The 19,002-nt window shown below is 34.4% G+C and overlaps 2 protein-coding genes across 2 annotated transcripts; one reads left to right on the top strand and one right to left on the bottom strand.

Annotated features, from left to right (window-relative positions):
- The first annotated feature begins 55 nt into the window (after positions 1-55).
- On the top strand, positions 56-13,447 carry LOC106718936 (protein FAM166B). Its single transcript, XM_014513140.2, has 5 exons — positions 56-227; positions 11,772-11,873; positions 11,971-12,123; positions 12,556-12,752; positions 12,989-13,447. The coding sequence occupies exons 1-5, from the start codon at positions 157-159 to the stop codon at positions 13,219-13,221; spliced, it is 756 nt and encodes a 251-aa protein (XP_014368626.1). The 5' UTR covers positions 56-156; the 3' UTR covers positions 13,222-13,447.
- A 1,029-nt stretch (positions 13,448-14,476) lies between these two features.
- LOC106718930 (RAB6-interacting golgin) lies at positions 14,477-18,958 on the bottom strand. Its single transcript, XM_014513134.2, has 4 exons — positions 18,711-18,958; positions 16,683-17,163; positions 15,085-15,225; positions 14,477-14,880 (listed from the first exon to the last, which is right to left on the bottom strand). The coding sequence occupies exons 1-4, from the start codon at positions 18,781-18,783 to the stop codon at positions 14,586-14,588; spliced, it is 990 nt and encodes a 329-aa protein (XP_014368620.2). The 5' UTR covers positions 18,784-18,958; the 3' UTR covers positions 14,477-14,585.
- Positions 18,959-19,002: the final 44 nt, after the last annotated feature.

The raw sequence follows: 19,002 nt of genomic DNA, 5'->3' as shown, positions 1-19,002 counted from the left end.
ACAACTTTTCCTTTGTAGCGCCTCAGCAGTAGAACGTTAAATTTTCCGTGCATTAGTCTCGATAAACACTGCTTGGTGGGCAAACGTTACGAATTGATAGGTCGCACGATGTCGTTTTTTAATATCGTGGTAATACAAACAAACGTTTAGAAAATCATGTGGGTAGATGTTACCGGGCGCGAAAAGCAGAATTATTTATCACAGCCCAACGGATGTTTTATACCGGGGTGAGTAGCTTTTAAAAAAGTTTTTAGAAAAGTTTTGCTAAATAACTTGCTATATTTTATAAAACAAAAATATTAAAATACCATTTACAATATCCATTTGCAATTAAGAAAAAATATATTTTAATTCGACACTAACAAGAAATGCAAAATATTTATGTTAAAGTATAAACGCCAAAAGAAAAATATTAGCTATATGTAAGACGACTCTTCTTGCTCAAGATCTTATTTTATAGGGTTCTATTTTTAGTCGAGAAAATATTTCATTATTTTTCAAAAACTACGATTCTGACTTTGAAAATGGAAGGAGAAAGTCAAAAGGATTCATTGCTTGTCATAAAGCATAAAAAACGCTAATTTTCATCGATGCTTTTGATTCAAGCACACGAAGGACAATACTCAGTTGCTATGGATACTAACAATAAATATTCAATTATTTTATTCTATTTAAAGTATGTCTTTTGACGACTAATTGATAGTATTATATACTCGTATAACTCTTAAATAAATTGTAATCAAGATTACATTTAAAGTTTAAAATTATGTACTTCATATTTTCATACATTCGTTGCAACATCACTTCGTAGCAATTGTTGCAGGTTGTACCTCGGTAATAGAACTATGCCCACCTATGAGTACAAAGAATGCAATTTTAAAATACACCCTTGTCTTGTTTGTAATAATGACTAGAGACCTAGATCCAAATGCGGATCCATAACCTTGTATTTTGAAGATTGAATCATTCACCGATGGTAACATTATTGCTATATAAGGGTGACTGGGGCCATAACCTTTCTTGATTACTGGTTCAGCGCCGGTCTAGATCTTAACGATTAAAACAATCTAGATTCTAGATGATCTATCATATTTCGAATCAGGTTTTAAGTTACATAAAGGCATATCACGTTTAGTGAGTGTTATGTCCCTGACACTGCATTGACCGTAACAGTAACGCGCTTGATTAGGTAAGTTGTCTATCAAACAATCTGTTACATACGTAAATATATTCAGTAACAGGGCGATAAATACTCCATATATCTGGTATTTTGGTTGTATATTTTTGAGTAATAAAACATAGTGTTCTATATTAAAACATCTTACTAATATTATAAATGCGAATGTCTCGATGGATGGATGTTCGTTGAAGGTATCTTCAACTGTTCAACGGATCTTGATGAAATTTGGTAGGGTTGTCTGACATAGTCTGGAAGAACAAATAGGATACCTTTTTTTTTAATTCCGCTTGGATAGATTCGCGATCGACAGCTAGTATTACACATCAATAAATCAGAATTGACATATTTGTTTGATAATGATATAAATTCGGCTTAAAAGTAAGGCGGTGATTTTACTACGATTTTTCCAGTGACGTATCAATATTAAGCATAATAATATGTTGCAATTACTAACTTACCTGATTTTTTCTCATTAAGTAAAGCTTTGTTCAATTTGACGTAACTTTAATTGACGTCAGAGAGAATGTTTATCACTGACAGTAGGTAAAGAGGCGTCTGAGAGAGCTCGAGAGAGGGCAAATCCCGTTCGGGGACGTCGCAGGCGACCTCGAAATGGTCCGCGTTGACGGGATTGCTGATAACATGATTGGCTCTTGGGGTCTCCGGTACATAGGGTAGGGGCACTAAGCACCAACAGAGGGGCTCCGAGGAGGTAGAAAATTGTTAGGGAAGGGTTACTTTCGTACCAAAGCGCTGGGGGGCCGCGGTTGCGTTCCTATTTGGAGATCCCGTGACTCCTCGTTAGTGCTGTGGGCGACCACCGTGGGGTTTTAGTCGGTGCAAGCCCGACATAACTTATCTTTACCCCTATAAATATAAGTATGCGTAAGGCATTTCCCCACGTTAAAAAAAAAGGTAAAGGAGTAAAATAAGCTGCCAGAGTCAATGTTAGCACCCGTCTTTTTAATTTATTACTACGACAAAGCGTTACTTTTGATCTAATATATTAATAATTAAACAAAACAACAACAAAATAAAAACAAAATTTATGGTCATGAAAAAGAGTCCGACAAGTTTCTCAGAAGTCTTTATAAAGAATCAACTTTCTCAGATCGAAATACGCTTAAACTACCAGATGTTAATCACTAAAAAAAAAAAGGAATCCGAATACGCGTGAGAACACTCATCGAAAAAAAATTCTCATAAGCGCACATAACAAAAATAAAGTTACGTTTCACACAAACGGAAAATAGCTGAAGAATCTGAAAATATGTCCTCAAATATGTGTTTAATGTAAATGTAAGCTTGGTTTCCAAATCCAATTTAAATAATGCGTTTTTATAATATATCTGGAACGTTCCTGACTTATAATGGGTACCTGATAGTCTGGTGATAAGTTAATAACGAGCAAACCGCATAGTTTTTTTTTCTCTCATTAAAATATTACTAACCAACATAATTTAAATGTATGTACATACAAAAGTGCATAAATAACAAACACATGGATAAACTTCACTTAATTGTTTATGCATTACGAAGATACAGAATTTATAGATCGAAGTGAAATCTTTCATAAATGTCGTGGTAACAATGTACTTAATATACGATTCACAGCCGACGAAGCGCATCTATAATAAACGCAACAATACAATAGTATCCATTTTAGATTTTCATTACAAAAACTAAAGAAATAATATCATCGTAGCAAAATGTTGGGGTCATGTGCACGACTATACTCATGACCTTTCCAATGACGTCACATTTTTCTCAGTGTACAAAAATTTACGTAATAAAATATTCTAACTACGAGGGGAGGTCCAAAAGTTCGCGGAATGAAAGGGTTGTCAATGAAATATAACAATAAATTTATTTTTCCTTTTCAATATAATCACCCTTAAGTCTAATACATTTATTCGATCTATGAATTAATTTTTCTAAACCATCGAAAAAATATTTTTTGTCTTTGGCCTCAAAATGGGCCGAAATTGCCTCCTTCACTTCATTATCGTCGGAAAATTTCCTTCCCCTTAGCTCTTTTTTTAAATTTGGAAATAAATAAAAATCGCTAGGAGCCAGGTCTGGACTGTAGGGTGGGTGAACAAGTGGTTCGAACCCATGTGTGTGCAGAGCAGCCATGGCAACTCGGCTCTTGTGAACCGGCGCGTTGTCTTGCAAAAGCAACACACCCTTGGCCAATTTTCCTCGACGTTTTTCTTTAATTGACTCCTTTAACTTTTCTAATATGAGTGCGTAGTATTCTCCGGTTATAGTGGTACCTTTTTCTTTATAATCAATGAGTAATATTCCCTTACAATCCCAAAAAACAGTGGCCATCAACTTTCCCGCCGATTCTGACACCTTGAATTTTTTGGGAGGTGGTGTACCCTTTTTGTGCCATTGCATGGACTCCTGTTTGGACTCAGGTTCAAAGTGATGAACCCATGTTTCATCTCCAGTAACAATCCGCTCCAAAATCTGCACGGGCTCGTCTCCACACAACTCCAAAAAGTGCTTAGACGCGTCGACGCGCTGCTGTTTTTGAAGCGGCGTGAGCATTCTCGGCACCCATCTTGCACTGACTTTTGTCATGCCCAGGTGGTCGTGCAGGATACGCAAAATAGTTGTATCTGATACTCCAACAAATGCAGATAATTGTTTCTTCTTCAAACGTGTGTCTTCGAGTACAAGTTTTTCGGCTTTTTCGACGATGTCTGATGTGGTGGCGTCAGCTGGCCGCCCAGAGCGAGAGTCGTCTTCAATTGAATCTCGACCATGTTTAAAAAGACCATGCCACTTATAAACCATTGTTTTACCAGGGCACTGATCTCCATAAACGGCTTCCATTTCATTTAAAATGGTTTGAACGTTTTTTCCTTGCTTGGTAAGGAATTTTATCACAGCGCGATGTTCAATTTTCTCCATAGTTGCAGTTTGCTTCCGGATTGACTTGTTCAGCAGGCGAGTACTCGTAAACGAATGGCACTATAGGGTTGAAATGTTATATATATACTAATTATGAGTGCCCAATTAGTATGACACTAAGCGAGCTACCCTATCCCCACTCCATCCCCTCCATTCCGCGAACTTTTGGACCTCCCCTCGTAGCTTATTGAGCATTGCATAGTTTCTTTCATTGCAGAAATGTCATGTTTGAACTTTTTCTTTGCATTTGATGCGAGCCTCGTGTTAATAAACACGTTGTAATCTTGTTTTACACTGCTATAACTCTAGCATCTCAACCTGTGTTATTTATAAGTATAATTTAAATCATATTTATTAGTGTTAGTCTCAGTATTGAGTTAATCGAAAACGCTTCAGACAGATTTCTGTGAAAGGAATTACGCTCGGGTGTTAATTTGAAATATATTTGTACCTTTTATTACTTATATCTTATATATTTTCTGTAGTGTCAATATTACCATGAGTTTATATTGTAGAAATACTACAAAAACATAATATTATCTCTATTTTTTCCAACAGAATGAGCGTGATGACAATATCATGTTATACAGGTGGATCTTATTTGATTTGTAATCATGATTGAATGTCACAAATACTTTTAGATTAAATGAGATTTCCAAATAAATCACGATGTAGGTAGTACATTCTATTGCTGAATCCACAATTGCCTAGCACAATGGACATCGTCCTACCTGCTATGATTCTTTAATCGACTCACCACACCCAGTATGCGACATTTCATTTGAAATCGACAAAGTTATAATTTGATAACATCGAATTGTAAAATAAAAAATCTTACATACTTTTATGTCCAAAAAAAACATTTATAAAATTATTAATTATAATCGCAGAAAATTTTTAAGTAGGATTTTAGGATAAACCGAACACCAACAAACTAATTGTAGTCTTGTCAAATGATAAGATCGACATTTTATTTTTAAAGATTTTTCTACAGTGGTAACCCACGGTTAAATTATAAATAGTTAATGGAGCTCAAATTACATCTCTATATACTTCAAGGCTATTCTTTACCCTGCTATGAAAACAATACCTACATACTTCTTGTACTTAAGTAATCGTAGTGACTGTGTTATTACCCTTATCCATTTGATCTATTCCCTCCTTCGTAAGATACAATCGAACAAATAAGTTTGCCGAGACCGGACTATTAACTTACGGAAAAAGATTAGCAAGTCAGCGGAAAGTATTAAGACTGATGGGTAAAGAAGCATTAAATATATAAAGCTACATTTTGTTGGATTAAAACTTCACTGATATATTTAGAACATCTTAATAAATTTAAGTTATCTGATCAATGACTTAGACTCGATTCCCAAATTGGTCCATGTCCACGAGCCTCGGTAGAGGAGCACGATGTCCTTATGTAGTGGTCTAAGCAAGAAAAATGTTGCCTATCTCTAATTTAAACAAAACATACAAACATACTGTTCGTAAGAAACGGGATTCTTACTTAGGCTATTTGAGCTCCCGATATTTCGGCACAGTTGCATACGCGATGTTCACGGGTTGACAGCCAGCAACAGCCTAATCCTGGTAAGAATCCCGTTTCTTACAAACAGTATATTAGTAAAAACCACTAAAGTCTGAAGTTATAAAATATATAAACTGGTGATGTTTTTAGAATTATCGTCATTAAATCCGTATGAGAATGTATAAACATTGAAACATTTTTAATGTTATATTACTTTGATATTACAGGCATTGATTATGTTTTGAAATTATTACATCTCATGTACGTAGATTTCATATTACAGTAATCTTGTAATCTATAATTGCGTTTTGCTGAAGCGTTAAATTACAAGGGGTCTAAAAATCATTCCAAGTTGGATGACGACAACATTATCCTGAATATTTGAAATACATTACTTGTTCGCATATAATAATCTTCAAAATGAAAGGTATATTGCTTTATACCTACATACATACATATTTCAGCTAGTTTTAATTCATTATAAATAATAACTATGTCAGAATTATAATAAAATTACTTTACGAGTGACCCGAGCAATAACGAGATCAAGAGATTAACTAATTAACATTCTTCATAAAAGTGGTGCTTAAAAAGATTTTCTACGTTTTAATTTTACTTCTCTTTACTAATAAAACTGGCTAGCGACAAAGACAATCACAGTTTACATACCACAATTAACTATTTGATAAATTTACTATGAAAGTACAAGCCAACTCAACTGCAACTTAACACTTTCACTGTATTTAACAGTGGTAGATCCCGCAACAACAATATTTGTTGGGTGCACGAATTGGCTGGGTCGACCGGTGCAATACCACGACCACACAGAAGACAGGCGTGAAGTGGAAGCAATTCCGCGTTTCGTCTGATGAGTGTGGTACCGGAAGCCTAATTTTAGTCCTCTTTCCCTTTCTTAATAGGAAAGGATGGGAAGGGGAAGTGGATTTGGCGGAAGAGGGGACGCATAGGAAGGAGAAATATCCTCTTTCTGTGCGTCCCCTTCACCGTTGATTAAAGGTAGGCAACGCATCTGCATTTGCGGATGTCTATGGGCAACGGTCGCCTCGCTATTGTGGCGAATCCAGGTGGCTGTTTGCTCATTTGCCACCTTATGATATAAAAAAAACACTATTCATCTATCCAAGCGCCTTAACATTGTTAAACACATTTCTCCCTCAAGGACAGTCCTCATAAGCGAAACAATATCCCGATGGTAGATGTAACACAAAGGGGAAGTCACAATCACATCTGGACCAGTCGCAAATGACCCCCATGGGCATAGCGACCGGCTCATCACATGTCCGCTGTGATGGCGTTGGTCGACACTCGCTGTCTACACGGTGCATATTCTCGGGACAAGAAGCTACACCTGAAAATAACAACATTAGTCCTGGTAGATCTAAGAGTGAAAGAGTGCTCCAACTTCCACTCACCCCACCATAAACTATCAGAAGTGTTCCGCAACAAACGAAAATATTTTATTTATTGGAAGTGGACACTTTCGTGTCCGTCATTAACTTCCATTGGTTCTTAATGACATAAAATTACAAAGACATTATTTAATTTAAAAATTTCATTATAAGTATAAAACTTTATTAAAAAATTGAAGTGTACATGAACTTACAAGTATTGTTATAGGTGATACACCCCGGTCTGCCTATAGAGGCGAAGTACATCGCGTTAATAACTTCTAAAAAACAAAGAAATAGGCAAAGGGACTGCATTGCGTGCTGCCACTGATAATTTGCGGGTTACAATGAATGAAGAAGTGATCGTTCGATTCGTTTTATATCCATTATATTTGTCAGCATTATCCGGTTTACGTTTTCATTATCCAAATATTCAACATTGTTACCTAAACCGCCAAAATGTTTAACAATAAACAATCTTATTGCTTTTGTGACATTGTAATTACAAGTGCGCATGTAAACAGATTCACGTAACAATTACCGCTGGACAATAACATTTCTTTATTTTAATGGCTTTAGTCATGGCAACTTCAGTTGACATCCTTAGGACGTACTCATTGAGTGAATATAGAAAACCGCGGGCCATACAATAATATTATCGATGAAAAACGATACTTTACTAAAATTAGAAGTTAATTTTTGTTTGTAAAAGGTCGACTAATTTCGCTACTACCAAGAAATACAATATATTCAGAAAAAACATAGTCAAAATTCAACTTTCTACATTTATCAAATTACCATCAACAGAAAATTTGGAAGGTTCTTACGTTCGAATGAATGACACAAAGTTCTAACTGCAGTTTAATTAATTTCCTTGAATTAGGACGCACATTGACCTTGTTTGGATCAAGTTACCATAGAAGTATAAGCTTCGGTGTATGTTATTTTTATGCTATATTTAAAACGTTTTAAAAGGTGTAAGGTATGTTACTTGTCTTCACAGATGTGACAAGTACATGTTAAGTATTAGCTTTGGACGATTAGTGAACTATATAAGTACTATATTCATTTTTTACCTAAATAAAAAATATAGTTAGCTATAAAACAGAAGAGGGAGAGAGATATTCTATCCAAGGGTAATTTTAATATTTTTATTGCTTTAACATCTCAAAATATTACTGAATAAAATAAAATAATTTGTTGTTAAAAAACGTTTTCACTTTTTTCTCTTTACATTTCAACTATCAATTTGTACCGACTACAACTTGACCTACATTCAGGTCCACGCTAAGCGGGTCAATGAAGTGGAATATTTGTATGGCAAATAAATATATGACGGTATGGTATAGACAAAAGACTGACATAAAGTTTAATTATTTCCACCATCGAAACACCCATTTAAAACATATCAAGGAGAATAATGTTCTGTAAGTATTATAAATACTGTAAAGAAAGGAAGGGTATCCTTGTTTTGCATAACTGTGCGAGTATCTAATTCCTACGGATTGCGTAAACGGAAGTCGCATAAACTATTCCCACGATAACAAAAGACAAAACGTTTTAACAAATGAATAGTTTGCGTAACATCTTCGCGAAGTGAAACGGAATGCAATCATAAATTGTAGAATAATTCAAAATAATTTCTAATATCTTCCAAAGTTCCCGCTGCACCGTCTCTCTAATGTAGCCGCCATTCCATGATTTATCCTTATAATTAAGACTTACCCCTAATAAAGAATCTCTCTATCCCTCTTACCTCCCCTAATACACATAATGAAGACTTAAGAGTTAAGATTTAGCCGATTAAGTATAACAAAATATAAATTATCGGAGTTGCAAAACTTAGCAAATTAATGTTGGACACGAACAACGATTGTTTTAATATGGAATTTTTGATGAAGAAATTATTGTCGCGATAATAAATCAAAATAAAGATATGTTAAGAGACGGAATCGAGAAGGAAAAATTTGAAATAATATACAAAAAGAAAGCGAGAAACCCGTTGACGCACCACATAGTGATGAGAGTGAACCCACAGATATGGAAGCAACTGACCGAGGCAGGCAGAGTACGAATTGATCTACAACGAGTTAGGGTCGAAGACCAATCGCCGTTGGTTCAATGCTCGCTTTGCCTGGGATATGGCCATCCTAAACGTTTATGTACAGAAACTGTGGAGAAATGTAGCCACTGTGGGGGGCCGCATAAGAAGACCGAATGCGTAGACTGGCAGGCTGGTCTGGAACCCATATGCTGCAACTGCAAAACGGCCAAACTGGATAGAGCAGATCACAATGCGTTCAGCCGAGAGTGTCCGGTGCGAGAGCGATGGGACGCTATAGCCAGATCGTCGTTCTCATACTGCTAAAGGCGCACCGGGCACTCTTCTTAAACCCACGCTCGATCATATTCGGGGAGACAAGATGGAGATTGTTCGCGACGAGGTCTATAATTCTTCGGTTGCTCTCCTCGAGATTATAGATAATACGAGAACGGCAAACAGGAGGAAATCTCGTGACAAAATAGATAAAAATCTACAAGAAAATAAAACTAATAAAAAGATAAAATTTGGAAAAATTATTAATAATAGTCGGAATAAAATAGTATATAATTTTATAAAGGCTATTATAGAAATTCGGGACAAAAAATTCAAAATTAAATTACTAATGAAACAAAAAGAACTGAATTGTTATTGTGAATCAAAATCAAAATTTAAATTTAAATACTTACCAATAAAAAACGAGAAGACCGGGGAAAAAAGAACCGTACATCCAGCGTCGCCCCGAGCTGCTGCGAGTGGGCTGTGGGAAAAACACCAAAAAGCTATAAAGGATATAGAGTTGAACGATGCCGAGGTCCGCAAAACCAACGGAGAAAATACTCGGAAACAAATGCCGAGTTGCATGATGAGGCATGTCACCCGGCACTTATCAGAGGAAAAGTCGTGTGGACCTCTAAGTCGTTGAGCCCGAAAAAACGCTCCGAGAATCAATGGATTGACCGCCGAGTTTTGCTATGCGGCAACAGCGCAGAGTCTAGAGGTGCCCCTAAAAAGAGAAAAAATAAGTCTGTCTTTCATCACCGCGCAAAAGAAGCCGTCGCGGTCGTCCCATGCATCTAAAATACTTCTGCCCTTTTGGATCCGCCGATTTTCGGTTACCTGAAACATAAAACGCAACAAAGTAAAATTAAAATTATAAAAGAAATCAAGACATAGAAATAGAACAAAATTTAAAGAATCATAAAAACTTAAAACAGCAAATAGTAAAAAATCAAAATTGGAGTTACTGAAAAGGCACTTATCGGAATTTGTGAAACAAAGCCGCAACCGTCGACGCTTCCTTGTATGTATGCTTGCATACAAAGAGAGAAGAGTCACCCCGCCTATAACAATAGCACCAATTAGATGAGCAATCAAAAAACAACTAACATAAACTAAACAAAGGGCAACAAAATAATATAACGAAAACAAAGTCTCTGACCCTTATGTCAGGGGGAGCAGCGGGGAGGCACAAAAGGAGCCTCCCATAAAAAAAAAAAAAAAAAAAAAAAAAAAAAAAAAAAAAAAAAAAATATGGAATTTTTGTATCTGTGCTAATAGCAAATAAAGCCGGGTAAAGTACCAGGCACCGCCGTTCCCGCCCTACAATGATTCTACATACAGATTGGCGGGAAAACGCGAAACATTCGATAAAAGCAATTACAGAACTAAACGTCTACCTTTGTGCCAGCTACGGTGGCAATGAATTATTTTTTAACTTGTATCTGCGGTTGTTTGTACTGGCAGATATTTTTTTTTAATTTTTCCTCATCTCACCGATATTGGGAGTTGGCAAGCAAGCCCTTACTGCCACATTAAAAGTACTTTAATAGTTACTCAACCAAGCCTTAAAATTACACGTAAGGATCTGCTTAGAGACCAATTAACAAGTGTATCAGTTAAATTCAAATTTTAATAAACTTGAGTACATATAAAATAGTTTGTGTTCTTTTTTCCCTTTTGAACTTGTCACTGAAGATTTCTCTTATCTTAAAAGGTACTAATTTACGTTTCTAGGTCTTATTATAATAAAACAATAATATAATACCTAACCTAGTTTCCATAAATTTGAGCGTTTGCGTGTGTGAGCTTAGTATCAGATGTTTATATAGTTTTCCAGAGCCGCATTCAGCGCGTCGATCGATTTACAAATTACAAGGTCAATGACAAAGCTTTCACGGAAATTAACTTACGAATATCTTTTTTGGGCAACATTAAAGTACATCGATATTTAAGGGATTACATTTTTTTTGATTTGGCCATCCAGATCAACGTTGACCATAGAAGATTTTTGTTATTTCAAATATTTATATTACACACACGTTTAAGACTTGTCTAAAAATTGAAAATGACCAACCTGAATAACGTCATATAATTTGGATTTTAAAGTCTATAATAGCCAATATATAGTTTTGTACTTAGACATTAAAAGCTCTTTCATAGTAACGCTACGACTTCTGTAGCCCATGATCTCAAAGATATGGGCCGTGTTAAAGACAAGAAGATAAGCTGACGCCCTTCTTACCTACTTTAGTTAATAGCTTTTACTTTGAACACAAAGATTCACAAGGTGTTCAGAATTATTAAACAGTTTTATCGCATTATTTTTTAACTAATCGCCATTGAATATCCAAACCAAAGAGGTTAAATAAAGCATCTCTACTAACTACCTATATATTTTAATTTCAGATATACTGGCCACTGTCCTATGCTCAAATTTAGATACGGTAAATGTTACGGAGACAACACACGACAAATACTAAGAGAAATAAGAAGCAAAGGATTGTTTAAGTAAGTCCAAAGTCCACTGTTTGACGAACTCGTGTCTCGCCTCTTCAGACATCTTGGATCTTAACGCTTGTTCATACAACCATCTCTGTTCTTACAGTAAGCCCCTAGAATACCGTCCTCGTGACAACTACGAGCTAGATAACATGCCGCGTCGTAATTCACCCACCACCGACGTATACGATAGCGTGAAGCATCGCCAGCCGGCGTACATGACCGGATACACTGGATATGTGCCCGGCATGAACTTTAGGTATAGCAAACTAGCTTTTAATCTCAGTTCCGATCGTATTTAATAAGTTCAGAGTAATATAATCATCTTGCGAGTTCACTATCATACCAAATAAATCATAGTGGCATGGAACGTGTTATTTTTTCTTTGAACTTCAGTAGCGGTTGCATACAGATAAACTGCTATTTAAGCTAAATTTCTTATATTATATAATTCCATACTTTTCCTAATTACCGTTTAGCAACAAAAAAATGGTGCATCCACATTATTTGTTTGTCCTAATTTAATACCCTGGTAAGAAGACCAAGTTGTTTGTGAAATAAGTGGTGGCGCTACTGTCGATACCATAAACATCCGAATCTAAATTTTTTAACACTTTCAATACCGCTGCGATGTTTACTTACCAAAGTGAACTGGGCGACAAACTGAATATATTAATGGTTTAACTTACAGATATGGCAAGTCATATGGCCGGGCGGCTGATGACTGTATGGCAGATTTCTCAGAAAACCAACGAGAATTGAGACGTAAAGCGGATTTCAATAAGAGCTATATACGTTCAAGGAGTGCTCCTAAAATGGAAACAATACACACCAGGGATGAAATACGACGCGATTTAAATAAATTCAAAGAGATCAATAAATTCAAAGGTAAAATTCAATTCTGTAATCCGTTAATTAAATTAGGTATGACTGCATTTTTAATGCATTTAATTATTAAATTACGATTAACCTACTTCAAGGTTAATGTAAATTTAGTTTAATTTAGACATTAGTTGAATGTCGGATTTGAACTCGTATGTTTCGAAATCCGTCTAGTCGAAACCATTAGACTAAACAAAATTGAACCATACGTATAATTTATACTCCCAACTTTTCAATTCCAGACCACGTAATATCACCGGAATTCCCACCAATAGCTGGATATACTGGACACATTCCTAGAATAAAAGGATCAGAGGCATCGTTAAGTCAGCGATATCATTGCGCTGCGAAACGCGGATTGGAACTTATTAAAATAGAGAGAGAAAAGAGAAAGGAATTGCATGACGCAGATGTTAATATAAAAGCTATTCTACGAGGAGAAAACAAGAAATATTCTTACTGGAATTGGGGATAGCATACGGGCAGAAGAATGTTCTTCACAAAGTGTCGATGAGCATTCTTCTATAAAATAAGCAATAATGGAGGAAAAGGATCAGTATTTGAAAGTGTTAAGTTTATAAATTTAATGATAGTGTTATATTATTTTAGATTTAGACCAAGATATCGAGACTAAATGACAAAAGCTTTTGATCGATTAACTGTACGTAGGTTTCTGAGGCCATATTGTTATCTGTTTTGTCAAAGAGGCATGACGATGTGTTTTATTCAGGGATTTTGGTCTCAAAAACTCACGGTAAATTATCGAATTCTTACTGTTACTCTTTTGTATTCGGATCTACGTATTTTTCATCTGTGAAAAGAAAAAAAACTTGAGAGGTGTGTTGGGACACCCGGATGGAACGAAGTTCCTTTCTATTAATTAGTGAAGGAACCAATGTTTATTCTATGAATAAAAAACTTAAGTCTTTACAAGAAGTACATTTTATTTCTATGAATTTTCGTTATATATTGTCACGTCGTTGCCATGGTGAAGTAGCGCTCATTCGTCGTTAACATACTTACTATAGCAAAAAGTGTCGTGACAACTTTTCGTAAGAATTTTTTCCATCTAGCCCCCTTTCACAACGCGCGATAAGGAACTTCGTTCCAAAAACTTATTGTACTGTACTATACTTATAGATGAGACTCTTGAAAGTGTAACTACATTTACGTAGTTTTATGACTTTTTTACTCTGTGCAAGAAAAAATATTTTGGTATTTAATTTATTCTGTTAATTTTCATAACATCGTCTTTTTTTCAACATTCCAAGAGTATACTACTATACTTCTACATTGAGAATGTTCCGTTTCATTCAAATGTTTTAAGTTCATGCAACAGTACAAAAATTATAAATAATCAACATATTAATTTAAGTCCAAATGTTATAAATCTTAGAAATTTTAAGCATGAAAAATTCCTTAGATTTAAAAATAAAATTCCACCATAATGTTATAGATTTTTTTTATTATCGTAAAAAATAGTTACAAAAATATGTTAATTCTAGGTGTAATTGAATAAAAATTAAATTCAATTTAGTTATTAATCATAATACAATGTATTAATTTTAAATATAGTTGAAATGCAATAAAATTATTTTTATATCTAACCTTAAAACTAAAATTTGTCATGTTTTACACGACCTATTTTCTTAATAACATTTAAATAGATAAGTTCACATATCTATAAATAATAAGGCACATATAAATAAAGTTTTTAAATAATTGCACCAACATATTTGGAAGTTATTTAATAATTAAATATTTCGATACTGGCAACATTCATAGATAGTAATGACACTAATGTTAGAGAATTTGTTATAAATAAATTTTATTTTAAAATCAACTATCGTTTGTTATTTCTATCATTTTACCATTTCTCTCATCGATACCATCCACAATAACTGGTTTTTTATCTTCTATATGTGGTTCAGGATTCGGTTCAGTCTCACTGACAATAATTTTCTTATCCGTTGCAAGCTCCAACATTAAAGTTTCCAATTTTTGCGCTTTTCTCGTTTCATTGTGTGTGATCAAAGCACACAAATGTTCTGTAAGTAATTCTTTCTTCTCTTTTTCCTTTTGCAAATTAATTTTCGCTTGAAGAAACTCCTTTTCCACTTTCAAATATTGTTTTCTGGAAATTGAAAAAGACGAACATTAAGAAAATTTTAATATAACGAAAATAAAAATTTTCAGAGAATTTATGATAAGTCATCTAATATTAAGTGACCACCTACGCCTGTAAAAATCCGCAAAAATAAAGTAACTGCAAATGTTTTGCTAAGCATAATAAATAGCTTTATTATGCTCGAAGGACCAAATACTTCTCTATACTTACTCTGCTTCAGAGTAACTTAAACAGGCTTGATCAATCTTCTTTCTTAACAAAGCCACATCATGCGAGAACTGTCCATCTAATACTTGTAGCTCTTTTTTTATTTTCTCCAGCCTTAGCACTTCCTCTTCTGTTTGTCTTGTCCTAAAAAAACATATGTCAAGATTAAAATCTGTAGTTAAACGAAAAAGAGGTATCGTAAAATCTCATATAAACTCGAAAGGCAATATTCCAGACTATAGAAGAACATGCCAAGATAATTTTCTTTTGATCGGTATCCGAAATTGGAACTTGTTATCGAAGATGTAACAATTACTATAAAAGCTAACCCTTAATATCGGATGGGGCAAAAATACGTGTAAAAAAATCCGCCTATGCCTACCGCAAAAAACCGCGTGTAACAATAATTAGGTACATAATTATCAAACATTTTTATTAATATACTAGCTGTCGCCCGCGACACCGTCCGCGCGCAGTTAAAAAATTGGGGGGGGGGGTATGAAAAAGAGATGTTGGCCGATTCTCAGACCTACTGAATATGCTCACAAAATTTCATGAGAATCGGTCAAGCCGTTTCGGAGGAGTACGGTGACGAAAACTGTGACACGAGAATTTTATATATTAGATAATAAGCACTGAAATTATATGAAACCGAAATTATTTACCATATTGTTTTTGTGAGTAGGTAATACCATTTGCTCATAGTAACACATACTTGAAACTGAACAGTTATCACAGCACTGAATTGGACTATTTCGCTCGCCAAAACTCGCTCTGTGTCGCAACGTATTTTAAGATAGGCTGATAGTGTATAGATAAAATTGATGTTTCATACACACGATTGAATTAATGGAAAGAAGTCTATTTAACGATTGAAGTTTATTTGCAATCATGATTTTGGTATTTCTTAGTTACACATTTCCGTTGCGATTTTTTTGATAGGAATAGACCAACCTACTAACACAGTCTTTAACCTTGCCACTATTTGAAGTTAACATAAACACTGTTAAAAACTAATAACATACCCAAAAAATGAGAATAGATAAAATTTAAAAGTACCCTTGCTCCAGAAGAAAAGGAATAAAATCAATACCGACTTAGCAACCATTTGCAACTGTTAATCAGGTTACAGAACAATTTCTCTAGCTAAATAATTTGAAAGTTGCACCATTCATGTTTCAACAGTGGTAGACGCCAGCAACAACAATATCTGTTGCACGAATTGTCCGTCTCGCCCGGTGAAATACCACGACCACACAGAAGACAGACGTGAAGTGGAAGCAATCCTGCGTTTCGTCTGATGAGTGTGGTGCCTGCGGCCTAATTTTACTCCTCTTCCCCTTTACAATCTTTTCTTATTAGGAAAGGATGAGAAGGGGAAGTGGATTTGGAGGAACAGGGGACGCCTAGGAAGGGGAAATGTCCTCTTTCTGTGCGCCCCCTTCTCTGTTGATTAACGTAGGTAGGTAACGATAGGTAACGCATCTGCATTTGCGAATGTCCATGGGCAACGGTCGCCTCGCTATTTCGTCGAATTCAGGTGACCGTTTGCTCGTTTGCCACCTTTTCATACAAAAAAATGTAAAAGATTTTTATATTACCTGTCTGCTAGCGCTTTTGCTAGCATCTCTTTTCTCTTCTTGTTTTGTTCTTCCATCAATTTCTGTTTCAGTTGCAGCTCTTGAAGTTTCACTCTATGTGCTGCCAATTCATCCTCTGAATAATTCTCAACACCTCTCACTATATCCGGTGTCACAATACTATCTCTTCTATCTAAACTGTTCTCAATCTCTTCTCCTGATAAACTATTAGATTCTTCATTTTCTCCATCTGTATCATTCTTCTTTATATCCTCAATCATTTCTTCTTTATCATCAATGTTACTAAGAGTGTGTTCTGAAGGTGTTGTTGGTGTCTTTATACTTAGTTTGCATTTACTAAATTCTATGCTGTCAATAGCATCATCTGAATCTTGTTTACGTAAGATTGGTGATATGTTTTTAATTATACCTTTTTTCGGTTTTGCACCTATTTTCTCAATCTTACGTACATTACTTAAATCAAAATCAGGATCTATTATACCTGTTGAAAAATAGTATTGGTGTTATTATTGATGTAATTACATGAAACACTTGATAAAATCTATATCTATATATATAAAAGAAAGTCGTGTTAGTTACACTATTTATAACTCAAGAACGGCTGAATCGATTTGACTGAAAATTGGTGGGCAGGTAGCTTAGAACCAGGAATAGGACATAGGATAATTTTTACCCCGTTTTCTTTTTTTTTTTTTTTTTTATTCCGCGCGGACGGAGTCGCGGGTAAAAGCTAGTTTATAAGACTTATTTACAACTTTATTGATTTTTTGAACAGAATCTTATTGAAGTAATTTTGCTGCCACTACCTCTTAATTTGCTTTAAATTGAAATTTACTGTGGTCCCAAAAAAAAAATATTCAAACAATTTTATTTGTGGATGTGTACCCAAAATCTTTTTAATAGGTGTTCAATTCCTTCTTATTAACACATTGTTGACCGGCAATTTTACTGAAAATCAATTAGATAAACAATCCGCGTATAATTCATTGAAAGATTCTTCATAATGTTCCGTCATCGTTTTTTAAATTTTTTTAATTATTAAATATTTTTTTTACAAAAAAAAGATTTGGCGGGTCTTATAAGCAAGAGAGAGCTTGTTATACTCACTAACCATTGCACTGTATGGTCGCCAACAGAGAAAACAACAGTGATGTGAAAAAAGTGCATCTAGAGTTTATTCATAGCCGGTAAGCAATGTTTGGCCATAAAAACACGAATAAACTCGTGACCGGTCAACAATGTGTTAATATAAAGAATCATCAAAAATTTCTTACCATATTGATATATGTTTTTAAACTACATATACTTCTCACAACATGATATCGTTTAAGATAAAATTAACAACTTTTTTTTTGTTACATTTATCATTTTGTTAATTAAAATTTGTAGGTCAATTTAGATCACAATATAAATCATATATAAATTCATATAATCAAACCATACAGATGGCAGTTATAATTATACTAACTGATAAAGCTATGGAATATTTAAATTGGAATGGATATGCAATAAAATGTTCAATTATCTTTAAATGGCTTCCTGTGGAAACACATTGATAATGAGCCTGTTTAAACCTCCATGCACTTATTCATTCATACTACAATAAAAAAATACAGAACAGATTTTTTGTTTGAACTAACTTTTATTTGAACAAATTTACTTTACCTTAATTATATCCTAATACAATAAAAGATAATTTTGTTTTATCTCTAAAGGATTTAAAAATTGCACAGTGATATTTACACTTTAAAATTGATTTTGGAATATTTCAACACTGGACTATGTTTTCAAATATATGGCATGATTTTTTAAATTTAAAAACATAATACAAATGAAGATATGACTAATTTTCGCGATATTTATAATACGTGTGATGTTGAATTTTTTCCGGTGACGTAAACATATGAATTCAAGCTCACATGTACCATAAAACAATACATACAACATAACAAAAACTAACTCGGTTGTGTGTGGTAAGCTGTTTCTCATGTAAATATAAAAAAGTAATAACATGACAATTGCATTTACCGCTACTCTTGAAAGATTCCGCTGATTTAATTCTCTTTAAATCTTCCTCACTAAAACCTGTGAATGTTGACATTTTTAAACAATCACTTTTTTACTGCCTTGGTCCTTTACGTCTGATAACACAAAATGTACAAGAAACTACATTTAAAACAATGAAACATAAATAAAACAGCTAAAAATTGATGCAAAAGCAGTTTATAAATCGTAAGACGATTGTTTTGTTGTTTGACAGAAATGTGACAGTGACACAATCCAAACGAGTAAAATCGTAACACGTTTGATAAAAGGAAAT

This window comes from Papilio machaon, chromosome 12, assembly GCF_912999745.1.
Source record: "Papilio machaon chromosome 12, ilPapMach1.1, whole genome shotgun sequence".
Lineage (NCBI taxonomy): Eukaryota > Metazoa > Arthropoda > Insecta > Lepidoptera > Papilionidae > Papilio > Papilio machaon.
Note: the sequence above shows the minus strand (reverse complement) of the source record. Positions and strands in the feature narration are given on the sequence as shown.